This window comes from Anomaloglossus baeobatrachus, chromosome 7 (genome assembly GCF_048569485.1).
Source record: "Anomaloglossus baeobatrachus isolate aAnoBae1 chromosome 7, aAnoBae1.hap1, whole genome shotgun sequence".
In the NCBI taxonomy this organism is placed as follows: domain Eukaryota; kingdom Metazoa; phylum Chordata; class Amphibia; order Anura; family Aromobatidae; genus Anomaloglossus; species Anomaloglossus baeobatrachus.
The window spans coordinates 254,848,980-254,866,360 of NC_134359.1; the positions used below are offsets into that span (position 1 = coordinate 254,848,980).

At 52.9% G+C, this 17,381-nt stretch overlaps 1 protein-coding gene across 1 annotated transcript in view; it reads left to right on the forward strand.

Annotated features, from left to right (window-relative positions):
• The window catches only part of TRRAP (transformation/transcription domain associated protein), a 467,034-nt gene that overhangs the window by 39,134 nt on the left and 410,519 nt on the right, over positions 1-17,381 (forward strand). The window contains exons 13-15 of the mRNA XM_075319755.1: positions 9,022-9,100; positions 11,474-11,708; positions 11,842-12,160. Coding sequence (XP_075175870.1) covers positions 9,022-9,100; positions 11,474-11,708; positions 11,842-12,160 — 633 coding nt within the window. The remainder of the gene's footprint in view (positions 1-9,021; positions 9,101-11,473; positions 11,709-11,841; positions 12,161-17,381) is intronic.

The window sequence follows — 17,381 nt, forward strand, 5'->3', positions numbered from 1 at the left end:
CTGACACCTACCCAATCGCTGACATATCTTGGCATGGAGCTTCACACTCTCTCAGCGATAGTGCAGCTCCCGCTGGACATACAGCGTTCACTACAGACGGGGGTGCAGTCTCTCCTTCAAGGCCAGTCACACTCCTTAAGACGCCTCATGCAGAGGCAGTCCTTTTCGCGCAGTTTCATCTGCGTCCACTTCTATAGGACATTCTTCACCAATGGGATGGGAAGTCAACGTCCCTAGACAGGAACGTACCCCTTTCTCAGACGGGCAAGGACTCTCTTCAGAGCAGTCCACCCCTCAGATCAATGTTCTGGAAATCTGGGCAGGGTATCTTGCCCTGCAAGCCTTCTAGCAGAGGCTGGAAGGCAAACAGATCCGAATTCAGCCGGACAACTTCGCAGCGGTGGCATACATCAACCACCAAGGCGGAACACGCAGTCGGCAAGCCTTCCAGGAAGTCCGGCGGCTTCTGATGTGGGTGGAAGACAGAGCATACACCATATCCGCAGTTCACACCCCGGGCGTAGAAAACTGGGAAGCAGACTTCCTCAGTCGCCAGGGCATGGACGCAGGGGAATGGTCTCTGCACCCGGACGGGTTTCAAGAAATCTGTAGCCGCTGGGGGAGGCCGGACGTCGACCTACTGGCGTCTCGGCACAACAACAAGGGCCCGATTTTCATGGCGCGGTCTCACGATCAAAGAGCTCTGGCGGCAGGCGCCTTAGTTCAGGATTGGTCGCAGTTCCAGCTACCCTATGTGTTTCCCCCTCTGGCACTGTTGCCCAGAGGGCTACGCAAGATCAGCTCCGATTGCCGCCGCGCCATCCTCGTCGCCCCAGACTGGCCGAGGAGGTCGTGGTACCTGCATCTGTGGCATCTCACGGTCGGCCGACCGTGGGCACTACCAGACCGGCCAGACTTACTGTCCCAAGGGCCGTTTTTTCCATCTGAATTCTACAGCCCTGAACCTGACTGTGTGGCCATTGAGTCCTGGATCCTAGCGTCTTCAGGATTATCTCAAGACGTCATTGTCAACATGAGACGGGCTAGGAAGCCGACGTCTGCCAAGATCTACCACAAGACGTGGAAGATATTCTTATCTTAGTGCTCTGCTCAGGGAGTGTCTCCCTGGACATTTGCATTGCCTACTTTTCCTTCCTTCCTGCAATCTGGTTTGGGAAAAGGTTTGTCGCTCGGCTCCCTTAACGGACGAGTCCCAGCGCTGTCTGTATTCTTTCAGAAGCGCATAGTACGACTTCCTCAGGTACGCACGTTCCTGCAGGGGGTTTGTCACATTGTCCCTCCGTACAAGAGGCCGTTAGATCCATGTGATCTGAACAGGGTACTAATTGCTCTCCAGGAGCCGCCCTTTGAGCCTCTGAGGGATGTTTCACTTTCTCGACTTTCACAGAAAGTGGCCTTTCTGGTAGCGGTCACGTCTCTTCAGAGAGTGTCCGAGCTAGCAGCGCGGTCATCCAAAGCTCCCTTCCTGGTGTTTCACCAAGACAAGGTAGTGCTGCGCCTGATTCCGGGGTTTCTCCCTAAGGTGGTATTCCCCTTTTTCATCTCAGTCAGGATATCTCCTTACCTTCCTTTTGTCCTCATCCAGTTCATCGATATGAATTGGATTTGCATTTGTTGGATCTGATGAGAGCGCTCAGAATCTACATTTCCCGCACGGCGCCCCTGCGCCGCTCGGATGCACTCTTTGTACTTGTCGCTGGTCAGCGCAAAGGGTCGCAGGCTTCCAAATCCACCCTGGCTCGATGGATCAAGGAACCAATCCTTGAAGCCTACCGTTCTGCTGGGCTTCCGGTTCCATCAGGGCTGAAGGCCCATTCTACCAGAGCCGTGGGTGTGTCCTGGGCATTATGGCACCAGGCTACGGCTCAGCAGGTGTGCCAGGCGGCTACCTGGGCGAGTCTGCACACCTTCACCAAGCGTTATCAGGTGCATGCCTACGCTTAGGCGGATGCCAGCCTAAGTAGAAGAGTCCTGCAGGCGGCGGTTGCCTCCATGTAGGGAAGGGCTGTTTTTACAGTCCAAACTTGAGGTATTAATTTACCCACCCAGGGACTGCTTTTGGACGTCCCAATCGTCTGGGTCTCCCAATGGAGCGCCGAAGAAGAAGGGAATTTTGTTACTTACCGTAAATTCCTTTTCTTCAGCGCTCTATTGGGAGACCCAGACGATTGGGGTATAGCTACTGCCCTCTGGAGGCCACACAAAGCACTACATTAAAAGTGCAAGGCCCCTCCCACTCTGGCTATACCCCCCCGTGGTATCACGGGTTCTCCAGTTTTAGCTTTGTGTGCGAAGGAGGTCAGACATCCATGCATAGCTCCACAGATTTTAGTCAGCAGTAGCTGCTGACTATGTCGGATGGAAGAAAAGAGGACACATATAGTGTCCCCAGCATGCTCCCTTCTCACCCCTGGATGGTGTTGTAAGGTTGAGGTACCTATTGCTGGTACAGGGCTGGAGCCTGACATGCTGTTTTCCTTCCACATCCCCTGGTAGGGCTCTGTGGAAGTGGGATCCTGCCGGCCTCTCAGCTCTGATGCCGGGCTCCATCCACAGACCCATTAGAACCTGATGGATTCGGAGCAGGAGTACGATCAGGGACAGGCCCTGCATCATACAGGTACTCTGTGTCCCCGGCAGGCACAGACACACTCCGGGCTGGCTGGGTGTTGTAGTGCGCCGGGGACCGCAACGTGGAGTTGGTGTCCCTACAGATTACTGGGGGACTTTTTTGTGTATGGGAACGCAGCGCCGACCCCCTCTGGACCGGGCGGCGCTGCTGTGACTTGTGGTGCGCCGGGGATCCGCCGTCCGCGCTTTTACGGCGGCGGCGGTTATAAATTTAGTCCCCGGCTTTTTGGGCCTAGGACGCCGGCAGCTCCGATTCGTTCCCGCCCCCACCCTGTCATTCAGGGTAGGGGAGAGACGCTGTTCGCTAGCAGCGACGAGGGCTGGAGCCTGATTTACATGCTCCAGCCCTCTCACTTGGCACAGAGGGAAGCAGGCTTCCCGCTCTTGGCCAGGAACGCCCAGGGCCCGCCCCCCTTCCTCTCTCGAGACGCCGGCAGCCATTACATGCATGCCTGGCTGGAGGAAGGACGCAAGGCTCTGGGAGACCTGGACTAGGGGCTATCTGGCGACCACACACCCGCTTTTTAAGCGGGCGGTAAGCGATTTTTCTGTGCTGGTCCCTCTAGTGCCTCACTGTGTATCAGTGTACTGGGTACAGATATATAGATATTGTATTTCTTGCACTGTGAGGTGCGCTTCTGGCTGCATATCCCAGATCGCTCTGTGGAAGCAGCAACATGTCATCCTCAAAACGCAAGGCGGCCAAGGCAAAAAGGGCTGTGTATACTGCGTGTGCTGCATGTGGGGCTAATCTACCAGCAGGCTCTGATGACCCCCATTGTGTGCAATGCTCCGACCCGGTGCTGCTTCGCCAGCCGGAGTCAGGAGAGGTAGCGACCCAGGCTGAGACGCTTGTAAGTTCTGCCCCGGTGACAGGGACAGACTTTGCAGTTTTTGCTGATAGTATGTCTGTCTCTATGGCAAAAATACTTGAAACCTTGCAATCTATGCATGGGGCTCAGTCTCTGGGCCCGGCGAGGCCTCTGTCCTCAGGTCCCCCTTACTTGGAATGTATCCAGCCCACAGGGGGGTCCCCGGCTTCACAGGCCGAGGATTATGACTCAGATGATGGCCCCAGCCACCCTAAGCGAGCTCGCTGGGAAAGACCCTCGACGTCTTCACACTGCTCAGGGTCTCAGCACAATCAGTCTCCCTGTGATGTGTCTGATGAGAGTGATCAGGAATCCACTCCTGGAACCCCTCTCAACCTGGATACCCCGGATGGGGATGCCATGGTGAACGACCTTATCTCAGCCATCAATAGGCTGTTGGATATTTCTCCCCCAGCCCCTTCAGCAGAAGAGGCGGCTGCGGAGCAGGAGAAGTTTCGTTTCCTTTATCCCAAGCGTAAATTGAGTGCTTTGTTAGATCACTCTGACTTCAGAGAATCAATCCAGAAGCACGACGCTCACCCAGAAAGGCGTTTCTCTAAACGATCTAAAGATACGCGTTTCCCTTTCCCCCCTGAGGTGGTCAAGCGCTGGACACAGTGTCCAAAGGTAGACCCCCCGATTTCCAAACTTGCAGCTAGATCCATAGTTGCAGTGGAGGATGGCGCTTCACTTAAAGATGCCAATGACAGACAGATGGACCTTTGGTTAAAATCTGTCTATGAAGCTATCGGCGCGTCGTTTGCTCCGGCATTCGCAGCCGTATGGGCACTCCAGGCTATTTCAGCTGGCTTAGCAAAAGTGGATGCTATCATGCATCCAGCAGTGCCGCAAGTGGCGCACCTTACCACGCAGATGTCGGCGTTTGCGTCTTACGCTATCAATGCGGTCCTAGAATCTACCAGTCGCACCTCAATGGCGTCCGCCAATTCGGTAGTTTTGCGCAGAGCCTTGTGGTTAAAGGACTGGAAAGCAGATGCTGGTTCCAAAAAATGTTTAACCAGTTTGCCTTTGTCTAGAGATAGACTGTTTGGCGAGCCATTGGCTGACATCATTAAGCAGTCCAAGGGTAAAGACTCCTCTTTACCACAACCCAGAACATCCAAACCTCAGCAGAAAAAGTGGCAGCAGAGGTTTCAGTCCTTTCGAGGTTCGGGCAAGACACCATTTACCTCGTCCAAAGGGACTCAGAGGACGCAAAGAAACTCAGATTCGTGGCGGACTCACACACGCCCCAAGAAAGCAAATGGAGGTACCGCTTCCAAAGCGGCTACCTCATGACTTCCAGCCCCCCCCCCCCCCGCATCGCCGGTCGGGGGCAGGCTCTCCCGTTTTTCCGGCATTTGGATGTCACAGGTCAAAGACCGGTGGGTGACGGACATTTTGTCTCGCGGGTACAGAATCGAGTTCAATTCTCGTCCTCCAGCTCGGTTCTTCAGAACCTCCCCACATCCAGACCGAGCAGATGCTCTGCTGCAGGCGGTGGATTCCCTAAAAGCGGAAGGAGTGGTGATCCCAGTCCCTCCTCAGGAACAAGGGCAAGGGTTTTACTCCAATCTCTTTGTGGTTCCAAAAAAGGACGGCTCGTTCCGTCCTGTTCTGGACCTAAAACGGCTCAACAAACATGTGCACGCCAGGAGGTTCCGGATGGAAACCCTCCGCTCTGTCATTGCCTCAATGTCCAGAGGAGACTTCCTTGCCTCAATAGACATCAAAGATGCTTATCTCCACGTGCCAATTGCTACAGAACATCAACGTTTTCTACGTTTTGTGATAGGAGACGACCATTTTCAGTTCGTAGCTCTGCCATTTGGTCTGGCGACAGCCCCACGGGTCTTCACCAAGGTCATGGCGGCGGTGGTAGCAGTCTTGCACTCTCAGGGACACTCGGTGATCCCTTACCTAGACGACTTATTGGTCAAAGCTCCCTCTCAGGAGGCATGTCAGCACAGCCTGAATGCTACGCTGGAGACTCTACAGTCTTTCGGATGGATCATCAACTTTCCAAAGTCGATCCTATCACCGACTCAGTCACTAACGTATCTTGGCATGGAGTTTCATACTCTAGCAGCGATAGTGAAGCTGCCGCTGAACAAGCAGCGGTCACTACAGACAGGGGTGCAATCTCTCCTGCAGGGCCAGTTTCATCCCTTGCGGCGTCTCATGCATTTCCTAGGGAAGATGGTGGCAGCCATGGAAGCAGTTCCCTTTGCGCAGTTTCATCTGCGCCCACTTCAATGGGACATTCTCCGCCAATGGGACGGGAAGTCAACGTCCCTGGACAGGAAAGTCTCGCTTTCCCAGACGGCCAAGGACTCTCTACAATGGTGGCTCCTTCCCACCTCATTATCTCAGGGAAGATCCTTCCTGCCCCCATCCTGGGCAGTAGTTACGACAGATGCGAGTCTGTCGGGATGGGGAGCAGTGTTTCTCCACCACAGGGCTCAGGGGACGTGGACTCCGCAGGAGTCCACCCTTCAGATCAATGTTCTGGAAATCAGAGCAGTGTATCTTGCCCTACTAGCCTTCCAGCAGTGGCTGGAAGGAAAGCAGATCCGAATCCAATCGGACAACTCCACAGCGGTGGCATACATCAACCACCAAGGAGGGACGCGCAGTCGGCAAGCCTTCCAAGAAGTCCGGCGCATTCTAATGTGGGTGGAGGACAGAGCATCCACCATATCCGCGGTTCACATCCCAGGCGTAGAAAACTGGGAAGCAGACTTCCTCAGTCGCCAGGGCATGGACGCAGGGGAATGGTCCCTTCACCCGGACCTGTTTCAGGAAATCTGTCGCCGCTGGGGAGTGCCGGACGTCGACCTAATGGCATCCCGGCACAACAACAAGGTCCCGGCATTCATGGCGAGGTCGCGCGATCAAAGAGCTCTGGCGGCAGACGCCTTGGTTCAAGATTGGTCGCAGTTTCAGCTCCCTTACGTGTTTCCGCCTCTGGCGCTCTTGCCCAGAGTGCTACGCAAGATCAGATCCGAGTGCAGCCGCATCATACTCGTCGCTCCAAACTGGCCGAGGAGGTCGTGGTATCCGGATCTGTGGCATCTCACGATCGGTCGACCGTGGTCACTGCCAGACCGACCAGACTTACTGTCCCAAGGGCCGTTTTTCCATCAGAATTCTGCGGCCCTGAACCTGACTGTGTGGCCATTGAGTCCTGGATCCTAGCATCTGCAGGATTATCTCAAGGAGTGATTGCCACAATGAGACAAGCTAGAAAGTCGAATTCTGCTAAGATCTACCACAGAACGTGGAAGATTTTCTTATCCTGGTGCTCGGCCCAGGGAGTGTCTCCCTGGCCATTTGCATTACCCAAGTTTCTTTCCTTCCTGCAATCGGGGTTAGAAAAGGGCTTGTCGCTCAGCTCCCTTAAAGGGCAAGTTTCGGCACTATCCGTGTTTTTTCAGAAGCGTCTAGCACGTCTTCCTAAGGTGCGCACGTTCCTGCAGGGGGTCTGTCATATTGTGCCCCCGTACAAGCGACCGTTAGATCCATGGGATCTGAACAGGGTACTAGTTGCTCTCCAGAAGCCGCCCTTCGAGCCTCTGAAGGAAGTTTCCTTTTCTCGGCTGTCGCAGAAAGTGGCGTTTCTTGTTGCCATCACATCGCTTCGGCGAGTGTCTGAGCTGGCAGCTCTGTCATCCAAGGCTCCCTTCCTGGTGTTCCACCAGGACAAGGTTGTGCTGCGCCCCATTCCGGAGTTTCTTCCTAAGGTCGTATCCTCTTTTCATCTTAATCAGGATATTTCCTTGCCTTCTTTTTGCCCTCATCCGGTTCACCGGTATGAAAAGGACTTACGTTTGCTAGATCTGGTGAGAGCACTCAGAATCTACATTTCCCGCACGGCGCCCATACGCCGTTCCGATGCATTTTTTGTCCTTGTCGCTGGTCCGCGCAAGGGGTTGCAGGCTTCTAAAGCCACCCTGGCTCGATGGATCAAAGAACCAATTCTAGAGGCCTACCGTTCTGCGGGGCTTCCGGTTCCTTCAGGGCTAAAAGCCCACTTAACCAGAGCCGTGGGTGCGTCCTGGGCATTACGTCACCAGGCTTCGGCTCAACAGGTGTGCCAGGCAGCTACCTGGTCCAGTCTGCACACTTTCACCAAGCATTATCAGGTGCATACCTATGCTTCGGCGGATGCCAGCTTAGGTAGAAGAGTCCTGCAGGCGGCAGTGACACCCCCATAGGGGAGGGCTGTTTTGCAGCTCTAACATGAGGTATTTATTTACCCACCCAGGGACAGCTTTTGGACGTCCCAATCGTCTGGGTCTCCCAATAGAGCGCTGAAGAAGAAGGGAATTTTGTTACTTACCGTAAATTCCTTTTCTTCTAGCTCTTATTGGGAGACCCAGCACCCGCCCTGTTGTCCTTCGGGATGTTTTTTTGTTGTTTGCGGGTACACATGTTGTTCATGTTGAACGGTTTTTCAGTTCTCCGATGTTATTCGGAGTTAATTTGTTTAAACCAGTTATTGGCTTCCTCCTTCTTGCTTTGGCACTAAAACTGGAGAACCCGTGATACCACGGGGGGGTATAGCCAGAGTGGGAGGGGCCTTGCACTTTTAATGTAGTGCTTTGTGTGGCCTCCAGAGGGCAGTAGCTATACCCCAATCGTCTGGGTCTCCCAATAAGAGCTAGAAGAAAAGGAATTTACGGTAAGTAACAAAATTCCCTTCTTCTTCTAGCTCCAATTGGGAGACCCAGCACCCGCCCCTGTTCCTTCGGGATTTTTTGGTTGTTCGGGTACACATGTTGTTCATGTTGAATGGTTTCAGTTCTCCGATGTTCCTTCGGATTGAATTGTTTAACCAATTATTGGCTTTCCTCCTTCTTGGTTTTGCACTAAAACTGAAGCAGCCCGTGATCCCACGGGGGGTGTATATGCAGAAGGGGAGGGGCCTTACACTTTTTAGTGTAATACTTTGTGTGGCCTCCGGAGGCAGTAGCTATACACCCAATCGTCTGGGTCTCCCAATTGGAGCTAGAAGAAAAGGAATTTACGGTAAGTAACAAAATTCCCTTCTCTTCTAGCTCTAATTGGGAGACCCAGCACCCGCCCCTGTTTTTTTGTATACACATGTTGTTCATGTTGAATGGTTTCAGTTCTCCGATATTCCTTCGGATTGAATTTGTTTAAACCAGTTTATTGGCTTTCCTCCTTCTTGCTTTTGCACTAAAACTGAGGAGCCCGTGATCCCACGGGGGGTGTATAGGCAGTAGGGGAGGGGCCTTACACTTTTAAGTGTAATACTTTGTGTGGCCTCCGGAGGCAGTAGCTATACACCCAATTGTCTGGGTCTCCCAATTAGAGCTAGAAGAAAAGGAATTTACGGTAAGTAAACAAAATTCCCTTCTTTTCTCTGAAACGCTGCAGCATTTGAGTAATAATCATACTGTGCATTCAGTGATGTAACGGAGGCCACCGCTCCAGTTGTTACCAGATGATAAATTGTCATTTTCCCTTTCAGAGTTCATCCCCTGCATGGACAAGTTGTTTGATGAATCCATCCTCATTGGCTCCGGGTACACGGCCCGGGAGACTCTCCGGTATGAACACGTCATTTCCAGTTACATATTGAAATATATATTTTGAAGAAATAAAATCATTAGAACATGGATGTTTTTGACATTTTATTTATTATCCGCTCTAATAATGCTATTTGACATCCAATATAACCTCCATTACATTTGACCATAGCTTTAGGCAGATTCAGATTCAGGAGTCTCGAAACTTTTTGCTGCAAAATGAATCAGATTTTCACTTTTTCAGTTTTTTTTTTTTTTTGCTAATCTAGGTAACAACCTGTGTAGTATTTTAGACACAGTGTTGCCCAAACCAAAGGCACCTGTTGCACGCAATGACGATATATCGCCGGGGTCACGGATTCCGTGACGCACATCCGGCATTGTTGGCGACGTCGTTGCGTGTGCCACCAACGAGTGACCATTAATGATGGAAAATACTCAGCAAATCGTCCATCGTTGACACGTCGTTCATTTTCAAAAAATCGTTGATTGTTGAGGACGCAGGGTGTTCGTCGTTCCCGAGGCAGCACACATCGCTATGTGTGACACCTCAGGAACGATGAACTACAGCTTACCTGCGGCCGCCGACAATGCGGAAGGAAGGAGGTGGGTGGGATGTTACAGCCGCTCATCTCCTCCCCTCCGCTTCTATTGGGCGGCTGCTTAGTGACGCCGCACAAACCTACCCCTTAGAAAGGAGGCGGTTCGCCGGCCACAGCGACGTCGCTAGGCAGGTAAGTACGTGTGACGGCTCCTAACGATATTGTGCGCCACGGGCAGCGATTTGCCTGTGACGCACAAACGACGGGGGCGGGTACTTTCACCAGCGATATTGCTAGCAATATCGCTGCGTGTAAAGCCCCCTTAAGGCTGTTTTAGGGACGGATTTGTTGAGGAAAACATCCAAACTGTTTCGACCGAACACAGCCAAATATTAGCAGGTTCCTTTACTCTGGATAATGATAGTCCAGGCGTGGCGGTAATCGGGCACCTATCCCTTTCCGCAGCATCTCATAATTTGGCATCTGCCAGGTTCTTCTACTATTTAGAAACTGATCGGTGATTCAGTTGGAAATCTCTGTCTTAAACTGCATTTATACCCCAAGATTATCATGAACGGGTTTTTCCAAGAATGTTTGTTTCATAATCTTAATCTTGTAAAACGCTCATTTATCGGGTGAAATCTTTTGGCTTTCACAAAAGCTCTTCATCCCCCTAATGGGGCATCGTCCTACGTAAACAGGACTTACACTGCCGAGAGCAATCGCTCAATTGGGGTGATCGGTCCTCTGCCCGCTCACTTTCCTGACGTGATAGATCCTCTGCCCCTCACTCCTCTAGTGTGATGGGTTCTCTTCCTGCTCGCTCTCCTGGGGCGATGGATCCTCGCTCTCCTGGGGCGATGGATCCTCGCTCGCTCTCCTGGGGCGATGGATCCTCGCTCGCTCTCCTGGGGCGATGGATCCTCGCTCGCTCTCCTGGGGCGATGGATCCTCGCTCGCTCTCCTGGGGCGATGGATCCTCGCTCGCTCTCCTGGGGCGATGGATCCTCGCTCGCTCTCCTGGGGCGATGGATCCTCGCTCGCTCTCCTCCTGGGGCGATGGATCCTCGCTCGCTCTCCTCCTGGACGGACGGGTCCTCTTCCTGCTCGCTCTCCTCCTGGAGGGACGGGTCCTCTTCCTGCTCGCTCTCCTGGGGCGATGGATCCTCGCTCGCTCTCCTGGGGCGATGGATCCTCGCTCGCTCTCCTGGGGCGATGGGTCCTCGCTCGCTCTCCTGGGGCGATGGGTCCTCGCTCGCTCTCCTGGGGCGATGGGTCCTCGCTCGCTCTCCTGGGGCGATGGGTCCTCGCTCGCTCTCCTGGGGCGATGGATCCTCGCTCGCTCTCCTGGGGCGACGGGTCCTCTTCCTGCTCGCTCTCCTCCTGGAGGGACGGGTCCTCTTCCTGCTCGCTCTCCTCCTGGAGGGACGGGTCCTCTTCCTGCTCGCTCTCCTCCTGGAGGGACGGGTCCTCTTCCTGCTCGCTCTCCTCCTGGAGGGACGGGTCCTCTTCCTGCTCGCTCTCCTCCTGGAGGGACTGGTCCTCTTCCTGCTCGCTCTCCTCCTGGAGGGACGGGTCCTCTTCCTGCTCGCTCTCCTCCTGGAGGGACGGGTCCTCTTCCTGCTCGCTCTCCTGCACTGATGATGGGTCCTGTTCCCGCTCCACGTAATGTAAACAGGGCTTGTGCTGCCGAGAGCAATCACTCAATGCTCATCGGAAAGTGCGGTCTTCAATCAAATGACTAGTAATCAATAAATATTTTGCGGTTGTTTAACAGCACAAAATCGGGTTGTCTAAGCCCACCGCTACAGAGGAGGTGTTTGATAAGCTTTGACCATCTGTGTGTTCGCAGGCCCCTGGCGTACAGCACATTAGCGGACCTCGTCCACCACGTCCGCCAGCACCTTCCACTGAATGAGCTGTCCCTCGCGGTTCAGCTCTTCGCCAAAAACATTGACGACGAGTCCATACCCAGCAGCATCCAGACCATGTCCTGTAAGCTTCTGCTCAACCTGGTGGATTGCATCCGCTCCAAAAGTGAACAGGAAAACGGCAACGGGCGAGATATACTGATGAGAATGCTGGAGGTGAGGAGTATGCTCATCCTTAGGGGGTCTTCACATGTCTAAGGAAAGACGCCGCACTAAAGTATAGGCATAGAGGTGCCATTTTCAGACTCCTCGTTTAACCCTTGACTTGTCTTTGTATTCTCTCTCCCAGGTCTTTGTTCTGAAGTTCCACACCATCGCCCGATACCAGTTATCCGCCATTTTCAAGAAGTGCAAACCCCAATCTGAGCTTTGCGCCGCCGATGCCATTCTAGCTAACGTTCCGGCCCCGGCACCAGCTAACGCTTTGCCCGCTGCCCCATCCACCCCCCTCACCCAGGTCCCTCTTTTAGTGTTTGATAAGCAAGGTGAAAAGGACAAAGAAGACAAGCAGACGTTCCAGGTCACAGATTGCCGGAGCCTGGTCAAGACGCTGGTGTGCGGAGTGAAGACTATTACCTGGGGGATCACATCCTGTAAAGCACCAGGCGGTAATCTGCAGTTTTCTTACCCATTGATATAATATACAGTAACGACCTTAAAGGGGTATTCCTATCTCAGAAATCCTATCCCAATATACAGCTGTGGATTGGGGTATTCTGAAAGACGACAATCCCTCTTTAAAGGGTTATTCCCATCTCCAAGATCCTATCCCAATAATAATATTAGCAAATCCCTCCAATTAGAAATGTAGTATAGTTCTCCTGATTAGCTATGTTGCTTACCTCATGTGCAGGGCATTGCAGCTTAGGTATCCATGGTTACAACCACTAGCAACTAACTAAATGTCACTGAGTGGTTGTAACCCTGGATACTTAAGCTGCATTGCCCTGCACATGAGGTAAGTGACATAGCTAATCAGGAGAACTATACCACATTTTTAATTGGACATATTTGCTAATATTCTTAATATGCCTACTACATATTGGAATGGGATCTTGGAGATGGCAATACCCCTTTTAATTGAGCGATTTGTCCCCTTGCAGAAAATCCTAATCTATAACTGCAGTTTCTTATGAAAATCATTACCAGGTGCAATACTGAGTCTCCACCACTGCTCCCATTGTCTGGTATTGGCTGCGGCGCTGAAGTCGCGCCGACGGTGCTGCGGCGCTGAAGTCGCGCCGACGGTGCTGCGGCGCTGAAGTCGCGCCGACGGTGCTGCGGCGCTGAAGTCGCGCCGACGGTGCTGCGGCGCTGAAGTCGCGCCGACGGTGCTGCGGCGCTGAAGTCGCGCCGACGGTGCTGCAGCGCATCTCTGAGCGCACAATCCCTCTATGTGGGCAGTCACTGTCTGTGTCGTCAGCGATCAAGACAGTATCAAATACCGGAAGCAGTGGCAGAGACTTAGCCCTGGACTGGGAGACTGTAAGATACGTTTTCTTATTATTCTTCTTCTTATTTATTATTATTATTATTATTATTATTCAAAAAACTGCAATTGTGATAAGGGTTTTTTGAACTGGGGGACAACCTCTGTAAGATTTGATTTTCTTAAAGGGAATCTATCACCAGGTTTTTCTTAAGAACCTGAGAGCAGCATAATGTAGGGGCAGGGATCCTGATTCCAGCGATGTGTCACTTACTGGGCTGCTTAGTGTAGTTATGATAAAATCACTCTTAATCAGCAGGAGATTATCATTACAGGACTACTTGGTGTGCTGAAGGTAGTCCACCATCAGGGGCTCTGTCTTTACATTATGCTGCTCTCAGATGGAGGAGCAAAAACCTGGTGACAGATTCCTTTAACTTTTCTATGCATTACTTTCTTCGGCGCTCCATTGGGAGACCCAGACGATTGGGTGTATAGCACTGCCTCCGGAGGCCACACAAAGCAATTACACTAAAAAGTGTAAGGCCCCTCCCCTTCTGGCTATACACCCCCAGTGGGATCACTGGCTCACCAGTTTTCTGCTTTGTGCGAAGGAGGTCAGACATCCATGCATAAGCTCCACTGTTCAGTCAGCAGTAGCTGCTGACTATATCGGATGGAAGAAAAGAGGGCCCATACTAGGGCCCCCAGCATGCTCCCTTCTTACCCCACTTGTGGTTTGTAAGGTTGAGGTACCCATTGCGGGTACGGAGGCTGGAGCCCACATGCTGTTTTCCTTCCCCATCCCCCTGAGGGGCTCTGAGGAAGTGGGATCTTTCCGGCCACCAAGCCCTGAGGCCGGGCTCCATCCACAGACCCATAGAACCTGCTGGATGTGGAGCGGGAGTGCCGTTCAGGGACAAGGCCCTGCAACTTTCAGGTACTCTGTGTCCCCGTATGGCAGGCCACGCACACTCCCGGCTTGCTGGGTGTGCTAGTGCGCCGGGGACTGTAGCGCTGTGCGCTGGGCTTATAGTCCCTGCAGATTACTGGGGGACTTTACGTGTGGGGACCGCCGCGCCGACCGCCCCTGGAGCGGCGGCGCAGCTGCGACTTGTAGTGCGCCGGGGACGCGCCGACCGCGCTTTTACGGCGGCGGCGCTTCTAACTTTAGTCCCCGGCTTTTGCGGCCTAGCGCCGCTTCGTTCCCGCCCCCACCCTGTCACTCAGGGACAGGGAGAGACGCTGTTCTATAGCAGCGCCGAGGGCTGGAGCCTTATTTGCATTCTCCAGCCCCCTTTACTAGACACAGTGGGCGCCGGGTTCCCGCTCTTGTCTCGGGCACGCCCTCGGCCCGCCCCTCTCCTCTGGACGCCGGCAGCCATTCCGGCACGCAGAGCGGGAAAACGGAGACACTGAGCTACCAGCACAGGATTCCGGCGCCACACACCCGCTTTTGTGCGGGCGGTAAGCGGCAACTAAAGTGCTGACCCACTAATGCCGAAGTGTCCTGTTGTACTTTTGTACGGTCGCTATTCAGGATGCAGACCTAGAAACAGCAGCAAAAGATCAGGGGTGCTAAAGCACAGACTCTATATGCGGCTTGTCTTGCATGTGCTGCAGTGTCATGTGTCCTTTATGCTTGTATGCTTTACTTTGCACTGTAAGGGCTATTCTTGGCTGTCTACCCGCCTAGATGGCTAGACAGCGGCAGCAAACAGCAATAGTGCTAAGGCACAAGCTTTCAATGCTGCTTGGATTGCATGTACTGCAGAGTTTATTTTCATGCTTGTACATTCACTGCATGTCGCTATTCTTGGCTAATGTTCCTTGATGACTAGACAACAGCAGCAGAAAAGCAAGGGTGCTAAGGCACAAGCTTTCAATGCTGCTTGGATTGCATGTGCTGCAGTGGTTATTTTCATGCTTGTATGCTATACATTCACTGTATGTCGCTTTTCCTGGCTAATGCTCCTGAATAACTAGACAACGGCAGCAGAAAAGCAAAGGTGCCAAGGCACAGGCTTTCTATGCTCCTTGTACTGCATGTGCTGAAGTGTTTATTGTACTTCATGCTTGTATGCTATACATTGCACTGTACGGTCGCTATTCTTGGCTAATGCTCCTAGATGGCTAGACAGCAACAGCAAAAAAAAAAAAAAAAAAAGCATGGATGCCAAGGCACACGCTTTCTATGCTGCTTGTACTGCATGCGACTGTTCCAGGACCCCCAGTGTGTGCAATTACTCAACGGGGTCTCTGCTACAGGTGGCCAAAAGAACCACCTGTGATCCCTGTCCAGGGACAGGGACGGAGTTGCAGTTTCCGCTGATATATTGTCTGTGGCTATGACTAACATCTTACAGACTTTGCAGTCCAGACAGACCTTGGGCAATGTTGATTCAATGCCCCTGGCCACCCTGATTTCGAAACAAATCATGGCTCCAGGAGGGTCCCATGCATCCCAGGGTGCAGGCTCTGATACGGACGACAGTCCCAGACGGCCTAAACGAGCTCCCTAAGAACGGCCCTCGACTTCATCACAGTACGCTCTGTATGATGAGGCAGCCGTAGCTGTTCAGGACTCCGATCCTTCATCACAGTACGCTCTGTATGATGAGGCAGCCGTAGCTGTTCAGGACTCCGATCCTGAGACCGCTCTCAATCCGGATACACCGGATGGTGACGCTATAGTGATTAATCTTATAGCGTCCATCAATGGAAGGTTGGGTATTTCTCCCTCAACTCCTCCAGTGGAGGGGTCAGCTTCATGCAGGCAGTAGGAGTCGTAATCCCGGTTCCTCCTCAGGAACAAGAGACACTTTTTACTCCGATCTGGTCGGGGTGACAAAATAGGACGACTCCTTCCGTTCCGTTCTGGACCTTAAACTGCTCAACAAGCACGTGAAAACCAGGCGGTTCCGGATGGAATCCCTCCGCTCCGTCATTGCCTCAATGTCTCAAGGAGATTTCCTAGCATCAATAGACATCAGGATGCTTATCTCCACGTGCCGATTGCTCCAGAGCACCGGCGTTTGCTACGGTTCGTTATTGAAGACGAGCATCTTCAGTTCGTAGCCCTACCCTTCGGTCTGGCGACAGCCCCACGGGTTTTCACCAAGTTCATGGCAGCAGTGGGACCACTCCCGCACTCTCAGGGTCACCCTGTGATCCCTTACTTAGACCATCTACTTGTCAAGGCACTCTTTTAAGAGGCATGCCAACACAGCCTGAACATGGCGCTGGAGACTTCCCAGAGTTTCGGGTGGGTCCTCAACTTTTCAAAGTTAAACCCAATCGCTGGCATATCTTAGCTTGGGGTTTCACACTCTCTCAGCGATGGTGAAACTTCCACTGGACAAACAGCGGTCACTACAGACGGGGGTGCAGTCTCTCCTTCAAGGAGACACCTCATCCAGAGGCAGTCCCTTTCACGCAGTTTCATCTGCGTCCACTTCAATAGAACATTCTTCGCTAATGGGAGGGGAAGTCGATGTCCCTACACAGGAACGTCCCCCTTTCTCAGACGATCAAGGACTCTCTTCAGAGGAGTCCACTCTTCAGATCAATTGTCTGGAGCTCTGGGCAGTGCATATGGCCCTGCAAGACTTCCTACAGTGGCTGGAAGGCAAACAGATCCGAATTCAGTCGGACTATCCACAGCGGTGGCATACATCAACCACCAAGGCGGACTACGCAGTCGGCGAGCCTCCCAGGAAGTCCGCCGGATTCTGCTAGGGGTGGAAGACAGAGCTTACACCATATCCGCAGTTCACATCCCGGGCGTAGAAAACTGGGAAGCAGACTTCCTCAGTCACCAGGGCGTGGACGCAGGAGAATGGTCTCTGCACCCGGACGGGTTTCACGAATCGGCACAACAGCTTGGTCCCGGTTTTCATGACGATCAAAGAGCTCTGGCGACAGGCATCTCACGGTCGGTCAACCGTGGGCACTACCAGACCGGCCAGACTTACTGTCCCAAGGGCCGTTTTTTCCATCTGAATTCTACGGCCCTGAACCTACTGTGTGGCCATTGCGTCCTAGATCCTAGTGTCCTCAGGATTATCCCACGGGGTCGTTGCCACCATGAGACAGGCTATGAAGCCCACGTCTGCTAAAATCTACCACGGAAGTGGAAGATTTTCTTTTACTGGTGCTCTGTACAAGGAGTGTCCCCCTGGCCATTGGCATGGCCTACTTTTCTTTCCTTCCTGCAATCTGGGTTGGAAAAGGGCTTGTCGCTCGGCTCCCTTAAAGGGCAAGTCTCGGCGCTATTGGTGTTTTTTTCAGAAGCGTCTAGCACGACGTCCGCAGGTACGCACGTTCCTGCAGGGGGTTTGGTCATATCGTCCCCCCGTACGAGCGGCCGTTAGATCCATGGGATCTGAACAGGGTACTAG